General features: G+C 35.7%; 1 protein-coding gene across 6 annotated transcripts in view; it reads right to left on the bottom strand.

The window, feature by feature from the left end:
- Positions 1-1,024: 1,024 nt before the first annotated feature.
- The window catches only part of LOC111506056 (uncharacterized), a 68,819-nt gene continuing 58,495 nt past the window's right edge, over positions 1,025-11,348 (bottom strand). For all 6 annotated transcript variants that reach the window (XM_074184438.1, XM_074184440.1, XM_074184441.1 and 3 more), the window contains 4 exons: positions 10,880-11,314; positions 6,928-7,313; positions 5,002-5,247; positions 1,025-4,837 (listed from right to left, as the gene is read on the bottom strand). In XM_074184438.1, coding sequence (XP_074040539.1) covers positions 4,701-4,837; positions 5,002-5,247; positions 6,928-7,313; positions 10,880-11,314 — 1,204 coding nt within the window. In that variant the 3' untranslated portion in view covers positions 1,025-4,700. The remainder of the gene's footprint in view (positions 4,838-5,001; positions 5,248-6,927; positions 7,314-10,879; positions 11,315-11,348) is intronic.

The raw sequence follows: 11,348 nt of genomic DNA, 5'->3' as shown, positions 1-11,348 counted from the left end.
ATTAACTTTTCAATCGTTATGTATGTGTATGCATAACAAAGATAGTTTGAATAGGGAAACTCAGACACCTAACTGCAAAGATCTATAGAATTGTATTCCATTTATTAGGCTAGCAGAAGTATAAATTGAAGTAAACGTGCGGAGACAACTTGAACATATAGCGATTTCTGCTCTCCTCATACTAAATCCTTATTTTCACTTTCAGTTTCAAAATCGAATTCTTCTCATAAATAAAACCTCTCACCTCAGGTCCGCAATCTCGTCTTAGCAAATTTTCGCTTAAACTCACAGAAAATCATCCCAACATTCAAAACAAAATATTTTTGTGTAATCTACCATTTTAACTTTCTGATATCCTGATATGAAATTCTCAACCGAGTTCATAACAATTTTTAAGTCAAAATGCTATCCGCCTAAATACCTACTCATGTTCCTGTTATCCTAATAGTAAATCTTCATTCGAAATTTATTTTCTGTGTCGGTTTGCACAAAATTTTGCGGAATTTCCGTACTACCAACCAGGATAGCAGAAGTGCGAAAAGTCATTTGATATTTATGCTCTTAATAGATTCATTTAACTTACAAACTTGGGAAAGTCAGTGATAAGAAATTTCATTTATTTAGTTTCTACTTTTACTCTGCTTAGGAATTGCTTCTCATAATTATCATAAGTAATTAATATTTATTTTAAATTAACCCCTATGATTGGTGGCGCCATCCATCTACCAGACAGTAAACAAATCTTATTCAGGTATATACTATTGAAAGGATTGCTTAATTAGCTCATCACGAGAAAATTAACCGAACAATAGTGAAGTTTGTATTGTACGCATGAATTTGTAATTTATAGAAACCCAGCTTTTTCCAGATATTTTCTTTCGAGTTGTATGCTATTTTTAAATACTGCTACACTAGAGCACCTTTGGTTACTCTTTGTCAGATACACCAACGTTTCTTATGTTCAATACAGACTGTGCTTGGTTTGCCCTTTTGCCGCCAGAACTTTAGAATAAAACTACAACGCCACCATTTATATTTTTTATTGTAATTTTAAATGCATCTCACATGTTACAACCTAGATGAACGCTAGGTACGGTAATAAAACAATAAAAATTTATCAGTTTGATTGATGAACTACGTTTTTTGAAAAAGGGATTCTATCACTCACAACAACATTATACATACCACCTGCCAGAAAAAAATAATTTCCTGTTATCCTAAAAAATATGTTTCATTTTGTTTTTGGTCTTTTACAATTCCTAATATATCCTAAGCTAGAAGTAGATTTAATCAACGAGTGGTATGGAAAATTCAACAACTTGTATATACAGAGTCCTTGCGAAACATGATACCATCATCTTTAAAAGTGTTTGGTGGTTGGAAAATGATTTGGGAAGGAAATGGGTAAGGAATCCGAAGTAGTACAAAAGACAATGGTACAACTACTGGTGGGGTTAATACAAAAACCCTTCAAGGAAATACTGATTTGATTATTATTCGAATAAATTGAGCATAAAATGGTTCCTGTTGGGTATTCAATAACGCCCACCATTTCACAACGACCTGAATTTTGGCAAAACATTCATTTCCTTTACGAAAACAAAATCGAGAAACGGAACAAACATTGTTCAAAAAACAGGTGATAGGATTCAATAAACTCTCAAATACAAATTACAACAATTTTTGTACAGCAAGTTTAAAAATAGAGCTACTTTATGAAGAAGTCTAATTTACGTCTTTTCTTCTCGAATATGTACAGGGTGTATAGAGGAGACAAATAGAATATGTTCTAAAACTAAATTTTGCAAGTATGACAGATTTCACTAAGGGTTTGATTGACCCAACAGTTTTAAAGACCTCAATTTAAAAATGTATAAAGATTATCTGTAATAGTAATGGCTGGTTCATACACCTAACTTTTACTTTATCTTCATATACCACATTTTTACTTTAAATAAGGGTGTGGTGTATGAATGCTTCAATCGTTTACATTGTGATAACTTACTTGAATCAAAGATAAAGGAAAAGTGAAAGTTTGGTGCAAGGCCCAATCATCAAATGTTTGAATTTTACTGTTGAAAAACCCAAAGTGAGAAATATTAGAAATATGCAAATTTTGTGGGAGAAAAATATTGAAACAAAATAAAACCCAATTATCGACCATTTTCAACTTTCAAATTATCACCTTTACCGATCAATATATTTGAATATTTCAAACATTCCTGATATTTAGTATGTCCGAGTGGATGATCAAAAAATCTGTAATGGTAAAAATATGTATTCACCAACAACTAACAAAATCGAGATGTACTGACTTAAAATGGGGAAATTATTGTGAAGCCAACCCCACAAAACTATTGTTTACTTACCTCGCCCCTGAAGAGGCATAAGCCGATAAGAGGGGCCTCACAAACAAAACAACCCAAAATCCAAACTGTGTTACAAAATTAACCAATAAACGTTTTTTATTCATTCATATCAAGTTACATAATAAGAGGGAATCAACGTTGATGAAATCTGGCTAACTGCACTTAATTAATCTGTGGCCTCACCACCGTTGATGATGTCTACCACAGCAGCAGTTGAAACGTCAAGCATAAAAACCTGCATACCACAGCCTATAAACCCAGGAACTAGCTTCAACACAGTTATCTCCGGCCGTGAATGTTCACACCCTTTGACTATGAACTGAAATACATGCTAGATTGAAAAAGGCTGACATTGGAAACATTTCTAAAAATGAGTGCTTATAAAACACAAAAAATATGAAATATGAAAGTAATAGATAACAAAATTGAATTTACCTAGTGGAACAGAATCATTTGGAAATATGGAAAAGATTTAAAAATATTTGACAATAGAATACGAGACCTTCAATTTTATTCGAATGAACGCACAGGCAGGAGTTAGGGGAATTTCTTGAAATGCAAATCAAACATCCAGCTTCTACCATGACTTTTAATTTTTTCCTGAGATTTCCGATTTCTATCAAACCTATTTTCCGATTTATTGGTGTAATTTTCATAACTATGTTAACCTTTTAAAACCATCTGTAATGAATATTTCAGTTGAACTTCGAGTTGCTAATAACGTGGAAAGCAGCTAGCTTTTCCAAAGAAACGTTCCAGATTGCAAATAACTTTTACCTTTTTATTCTGATTATCCACTTTGTGCTTTCTCCTTTTGAGCAGTATCCTGCAAACCAAGTTTACAACATGTTCCAGAACACCCTGTATTACAAAAGTTTATAGTCTATAGTACAAGACTGTTAGTGCTAGTCAGATCCTTACCTTAAACTTTTTCAAAACGAAAACAAACCGGTAAGAATAAAATTCGAAAAAATCACATAAATATATGCAAACATTTTCATCATAATACTGATAGTAGTGACATCAATAATTTTCTGCCGAAATTCACAAGCTAAACAATCCACAGAAGCCAGTCCACATTTCAGGTCATAAAGCTAATCTATACTTTCTGTATGTCCATGAGTTTCTTTTTCCCTTAGTATGACATCTCCAAAAAAAGCCATCATGTATGTTTCTTATTGAAAATTTGAAATTTTTTATTATTTCTACAAAACGAATATCTGTCTAAAGAAAGTTATATGTTTTTCAAAGTATATCTACATTCTTGGGCAACATCACATACTGTTACGAAAGGAATACCAGTTAGAATACAATTTGACTTGAATAAAGTACTAATGAGATCAAACCACCAAATATAACATTTCAAGATTCAGTTTGGTCTTAATGATCTTGAAAAGGTATTTAATAAAGGCAATACTGATTCAGTTGAAATAAAATTAATACTAATAATATTAAGTTCATACATTTTTCTGGCAGCAACAAGTACAGTAACAACACAAACTCAATAAGATTCAAGCAAATGTAGTTCCTTATAATACTAAATTTAATGGTTTCTTTGTATTTAATAAATGTTTGCATTATAATTGTCAATTGCATTTTTGATACATTCACTTGTTTGGTAGGTTAATATGGTATTATTTCGTCCGAGTCTAATCTATTTTTTTCATTTGATTGCAGTAATATGTGACAAATATTCAATTCTTCAGTATTTCTATAACTGGATGGAAACGGTGACAAGATTACTTTCCCCAACGTGTGCACTGTTAATATTTTTTTTCAATTCCAATGTGTGGTGAAATGATTATGTCACACTCTGGTTTTGTTACAGTTCCTATTTCTACAGTTAATGGCTTATCTTCTCAGAGACTTTCTTAATGTATTAATTTTTTAGATTGTATTTTAATTGTACTCTGAATTCACTTACAGACGTTTCTCAGGCAATGTCCAAACTCTTTGTGCAATTTGAATTCAATATTGTTTTTGATCTTACCTATCAATTGTATTTTGAGTGTAGTATATCTTTATTTTCTGTTAAAAATAGATTTTTCAGTTAAGCAGCTGTCGCAGCTCCTACAATCATTAATGAAAAGAAAGTTTTGGCTTTCTACTTCTCCATCATCACTCTAATGACAATCAACCTGAACACGGACTGGCCCTTCACATACAACAGAAAAACATTGATAAGGTCCTCAGGTTTCAACAAATTTTCTGCCGCTTGGTTATTATAACCTACAATTTTCAACAAACAATGCTTTCATCTAAAGCAACATCATTTATATATGTACACGCGACATTTCGTGCGCCCCTCTTCGGTCTTCAAGCGATCTCCCATCACACGTTCATAGCGTAAAACAGAGGTTTGGCGTTTGTGTGGGCTAAGGTTGGAGACGTATTCGTACTGGAATTGTTCTGGAGGTTGATGGAGTCTTGAGGGGATACACTGGCTGCCCCCTCTGGTACGCCACGTTCTATAGAGAAGAAACAATTAATAATACTACTTAGTATTCTTCAACAAATTCTGTTCAGCAAGCTCATCAATTCTTCACAAATATTGTTTAGGGGATAATTTTGAGTATCATAGGAATATATAGTAGTGTTTGAGTCAAAAAAGCTAATCTATACGTATATTTACCAATGAATCTAGCCTTGGTGGGACTATTTCCAGGAGAGTCCTTAGGAGGAAGGTAGTTGTAGTAACCGTTCATAATTGGTCCATTATGTTGAATATCGGGATCTTCCATGTAGATATGGTCGGAATTTTCTGGAGGGTTGTACCTGGGCCTCACCGAAGGAAAACTGTGCCGATTTACCTTATTCACATATTCCGGTTTGTATGGTGGGTGTATGCTCTCTCTGTATCTCAGTATCGTACTGGGAGCTGTAAATATTTCATATTTATTGAAATAAGTAAAACATTTCCGAGTAAAAAATCATTTCTGAGATATTTCAGAAACAAAATAACAAATGCATCACTGCTAGAAGACGATAATGACTGCTAATGACGATACAAAATTATATATAGTTGAATACGTAATCAAATGAAATTTAAATATACCTTTTTAGTTCTGTATTTGACCTATCTACTTGAAACCGGGGATGAGACATTTCTCACTATTATGTTCGCTCATTTACTCGGGGTTCTTCAAATTTAAATACAGAAGCTGTGTAGTTTTCTGCTTCTTCATTAATCTTGTGAAATATCACACCATATTTCAGGACATTAGGTGAGTATAATTCATTCGCTGAACGGAAATCACGGTTATTCGAAAGGAACGAAGGAGATGTTAAATAAATTCGATCCCAGTTTTTTCCATAGTAGGTACGCCTGTTTCAAAACTTTTTGCAACTGCCAGAGATTGGTGAATGATCTAGCAAAAACAAGTTGTTGAAAAACAGTAGATGTAGAATTATGCATTTTTGTAATTGTCAAATGAAATCTTGTTGGAAACGAATTCTATATTTCTGGGTAAAATCCACAGAGCTCATCAACTAGTTTAACAGTGATTACATACACTTTGATTCTCTACAGAATTAGGTAACGTCCAAATTTACAAGATACACAATGATGATACCATCATAACTGAATATATTGCGAAAGTGAGAGTTGACCAGACAGGAATAAATAAAAATGATTTTTTTGCCTTTAGAAAAACGTATCAGGATGAAAATCCTCGACCAATATAATAATAATAAAGTATACGATTTATACAGTAGAAGCGTAGCAGCGTAACAACTCTATTGGCTGGATTGATCACCGAAAAGCATTTGAAACATCGCATAAGCTTATCTTGCATCTGCTCAGATGCTTTGCAATACCCAACTGATACTCCTCTGGATGATTTGCTTTACCATAATATCCGGTCAATCAAAAGTCCAAAAAAGCGGATCACTTTGAAAGAGAGTGTATTTCAAGGATATCCACAGCCCCCTTTCTTTCTGCATCTCACTACTGCTCTCATCCGTTCCACTCAGAAATACTCTCGGGTATAACTGTGGCACCCTGGAAACAAGAGACATACGGCCACCCATTTGTTTTATACGGATGATCTAAAACTTTATGCCCCTGGAGAAAGTATCTCCATCAGTTAGGGTGGTGGAATGGTATACACATGCTATTGGTATGCTATTCGAAATAGAAGGTCAAAGTTAATAATAAAAAGCGTTTCATGAAGTAATTTACCGCATTTATTGTGCAAAAATAACGACATCTCTACTTTCAAAACTCGAGATCATGCCGGCTTGCCACACTAAAGATCAGTATCAACCTGTATCGATAATTTGGGACCGGAAACCTCTATGTTAGCACGCTCAACCTACGATTTATATCCTGCAGTATGTACTCATAAAATGTAGGTACTCTATCAACAACTTTGTAGTTGTTCCGCCTAAATAAGACCGTTCCAATATAATGCGTGGGAGTTGTATAGAAATGAAAATTATTATTTTATATATCGACTGTCACAATCTTCATGAAGATGTTCAAAAAGGAATAAACTGATATCTTTTTCTAACACCTGGGTATTATACAAGAATGAAAAGAATAAAATACTACACTCACTCTGGTAGTAGTTACAGCTGGACAAACATGCCATAGACGTCTGCGTGGACCTCGCCATGGCATAGTTTCCCATCAGGGGACTCTCACTCCTGCTAGAGGTCACCAGCAGCGGCTGGTAGTTGTTTGCGTAGACGTTCTTCGCCTGCACTCTAGTCTGGTGGACGTTGGAATTGCAGTATGGATCGTCGACGTGGGCCATCTTCTGTTGGTAGATTGGCTCGACATACTTCTTGTTCATCTGGTTCTGGTTGTAACGATAGTAGTCGTTAGTTTGGTAAACGTTTGCTGGTTCGTAACTCTCGATGTGGTTGTACGGTATGTAGACCATGGTCTGATGGAAGTTCCTCGAAAGGTCTTGAGGAGGCGGTGACATCGGCCTGCCATTCCTGTTAATATATGGTTCATGGTACAAAGATTCGATAAATTATATATTTTTTTAAGAAAGTCTAGTTTCTACAGAAATCTTTTCATCCATCATATCTTGATCCAATTTAATTTTCCTATTATATGCACAATATTTTCTTGCAATTTTTATGCCGATAATATATATTTTATTGATTTTAATGAGCTTCAGAACTGGTCTAAATTGAGAAGAAAAATAATACTAATTACATTCGAAGGATGATAGTGGAGTGTCCAATTTCTTACCCCTAGCCATGAGGTCATTAAACACATTATAAGTTTCATTAAATTCAATATTCTCTTTATTTATTCTCTTCGTGTAGTAGATAGTTTGTGATATAGTGGTGTTTTGTAGATGCTGTAGATGCACTGCTGTGGCAGTGGGTGAAATATTGTGAGAAAAATACTGATCCGAATTTTTAAATGTACTACAGGCAATGCAGCAGACCAATAGTTCTGTTCTAGGTACACGCCTATAGACACCTGCACCCAAAACTGAAAATATTTTTGATCAAGGTGGAAACCAGCAGAACTGATCTTAGTATTTCCCACTACAGCAAGAGCCAGTCATATCTTCTCGGGATTAAGTCTGTACAAGGTAGGATATAGTTGAGTGTTGGAGGTATTAAGTTGGAGATTGTTCTAGACCAAAAATGTCTCAACCTGAATACCGTAACTGTGTTTCGTGTGGTATTACTCCCCCTAAATTCAAATATGAAAGACTGTTTTGTGCAGAAAATTATAATGGGTTCTATGATTGGTGTCTTTGAATTGAGTGTAATCAAATACTACCAACAGACTATTTTTCCATATGTTATGAATTCAACAATAAGTGTATAATTCAAATAGGTAATGCAAATAAAAAAGTGGATATCAAAAGGCATGTCTGCCTTTTGATATCCATACCGCATAATCTAAATTATATCAAAAATATCTACTATACAAACAGAATGAACAAATCAAAACTTATCAAACACTTAATCAGAGAAGCTGACCTGCATGCTTACACAGCTGAATTTAGATTCAGGGTTAGGCCAGTACGGAAAAAGTAATCTGATAGAGTAAGATCCCAGAGCCGTAAGACACAACTTATTTTCTAAAGCATATAACTTTCGGTTCACAGAAGTCTCTTGTGTACTTTTTAATACCTGAATGTTTGTGGAGCTTGCCCGGTGACACCTGCGCAGGTACCCGGTGAGAAAGGTAACTAAAAATCAGAGTTACTTAATTTAAATTTTTATGATTGATTTTTATATACAGTGTCACACATAAAGTCCACATCAAATGGGATTTTTTTTTGTTCATCTCTTCAAGCAACTTTTGATATCTCCATTAGGTTGTACTTTAAAAATGATGCCAAATGACATGCATATGACCAATCAAGTGATTTTTCTTCCCTGTCCAATTTGACATTTTTTCCAAAAAATGTTCAAAAAAGCAGTTATTGCTCGAAATTTCGAAAATCGGTAAAGAGAAAAGATGATTGTTTTTTCATTTTTTACCCATATACCAATTTTTAGCACTCTAGTACAAATTTAGTTTTTTTACAGTTTTTCGAAAATTTGACATTTGTCGAGTTCTCAAATTTAGCCAAACCTCAACAAAGTTAGTGCTTTATGCCTAACTTATCTTTCCAACGCATTTTTATTACCAATTGCAATTCTAAATACAACTTATTTCGCAAAAATTTAAAACACCAGGAAAAATTATGCCAAAAATGATGCAAAGTTGATACAGTTTTTAAAAACAGATAAATATTTCACTTCATTTCTACTTTTTGCGAAATAGCTTGATACATAAGCATAATTAAAAAACAATATCAATGAAAAGTCAATCATTTATTCTTTACTGCACTTTTCAAACAGTTAAACTTTGATTTACTAATTATCTTACTAATAGTTATCTTAATAACATATAAAAAAATCAGACATTTAAAAATAAATTAGGTTTATTTATTTTTCTTAGAGCTTTAAAGCGCCTGATAAAAGTTTTTGCCCATGGAAAGCGTCTGATTTTTTTTATATGACTTCAGAGTAATATTCTAGAAAACGTATATAAAAATCAGTCATAACAATTTAAATTAAGTAACTCTGATTTTTAGTTACCTTTCTCACCGGGTACCTGCGCAGGTGTCACCGGGCAAGCTCCACAAACATTCAGGTATTAAAAAATACACAAGAGACTAATGTGAACAGAAAGTTATATGCTTTAGAAAATAAGTTGTGTCTTACGGCTCTGGGATCTTGGACTATGAGCAGCAGATGGCTGTAACCCCAGCCCTTCACCAGAAAGAGGAATCTGGATAATTTGAAAAACTCATTAAGGTCTCTCACTTGGAAAAGGTTTTACACAAAACCAGCTTACGGCTTGGTGACTGGAGTAAGGACTACTGAGAGTATACTCGTATCTTTTGGTCAACAGATGGATGAAAACAGTGTTAAATGCTGGTGCTGGTGTATAGAGTTGCAGATCCAGGACAGTGATATAAACCTGCTTAGGGATCTATCTATGCAACCGTATTTCAGGTAGAAATCTTCGGCATTGATTTATGTTTGGAGAGATGGGCAGAAACCAACCTCATACATTAATCGATTAAATTATTCTCGGATAGCCGAGCGGCTTTGCAAGCACTTAGCTCTCTCTTGAGCAACATCGAAGTTTGTAGTGAATTGCTCACAAACTAACGAAGTTGCGACTTTCTTGCAAAAGAGGGTGCTACAAGCATCGTTGCCAAGTAAACATTGAATACGTGCAGTGCAAGAAATGTTATATAGACTTCTGGCAAAAAGTTATCAAGATTGACCTATTCTTAGGCATTTATACATAAATATGTCACCAAATAATTGTTAGAGTACAACAGGGATGATCTACGTTGTCTAACAGACCCACCCAATGAATTGATCGACTTCGTCAATAAGCTAGTTATAATAAGCTAGTAATAAAGAGCTATTGCCTAAGAATTTTAGGACCCAGTGGCACCCACGGCCTGATGACTTCGACAATTGCGGAACCAGTCAAATGTTACACCCATGCTCAATCCTTAAAGAGATGGGATGAAATCAAAGGATGTAATCTTGCCAGGATCACCTTTGCGACCCTGGGAAGCTGGCGCCGAAGAAATATCTGGCGATGACCAGGAAAAATCTACGCCTTACAGTAGGATTTCTGACTGGCCACTGTCAGCTAAGGAAACACCTACATAATATGGGGCTAGTGGACACACCTCTATGCAGGATGTGTGAACAGGAAGATGAGACTGTCAGGCATGTCCTGTGCGAGTGCCCGGAGTTATCGTCAATAAGAGAGTGTGTGTTCGGCGAGTCTTGGCCTACACCTGCCGATATAAAGGAGATGTCTCCCAGCGACCTGCCCACTTTCCTGGAAAGGACAGGATGGACGATGACCTAGGAGGACAACTTCTCGGGAGGATGCACAATGGGTCACATGTGGCCTAAGTGCGTGAGCTTACACTCACCCTCCCTACTCTACAGATACAGAAAGAGCTATTGCGAATTCTCTTACTATTCTCTCACCTATACTATTCTCTTACCTGATCTTCGGCATCGACTGGCAGTCGATCTCGACGCCGATGACTGACGACTGCGTTTTGTACACCTCCTTGTAGCACGTCTGGTTTCCGCAACTCTGATACTGGTTGTCCTGGAGCGAGACGGGCCTGTAGGTGGGCGCCGCGTAGGATGCTACTTTGTCCATGGGAAGACCGGTTTGGTAGTGCTGCAGTTTCGCGTTCGCTCTGTTGGAATCCTCGTCACCGCCTCCTCGATTAATGCCCGTCTCCGAATAGTAAGGCCAGGCGACGTTGGCGTTCGGCGGCGGTAAGTGGATCTGATTTTGGATCTGCTGGAGGATTTCCGTAGTAGAGCCGAAACGAGGTTTGATACCGCGCACGCTCGGCCGTCGATTGAAACCGTAGTCGTCGTGTTCGTCGTCGTCGTCTTTTTTGGCGTTGGAGTCGTTCTCGTACCTAAAATTATTCATTCACTACACACTACATTTAG

The sequence above is a fragment of the Leptinotarsa decemlineata genome, unplaced genomic scaffold (assembly GCF_025532065.1).
Source record: "Leptinotarsa decemlineata unplaced genomic scaffold, Ldec_3_MD MMD2_tig00026354_RagTag_RagTag, whole genome shotgun sequence".
Classification (NCBI taxonomy): domain Eukaryota; kingdom Metazoa; phylum Arthropoda; class Insecta; order Coleoptera; family Chrysomelidae; genus Leptinotarsa; species Leptinotarsa decemlineata.
This window is presented reverse-complemented; position numbering and strand designations above follow the sequence as displayed.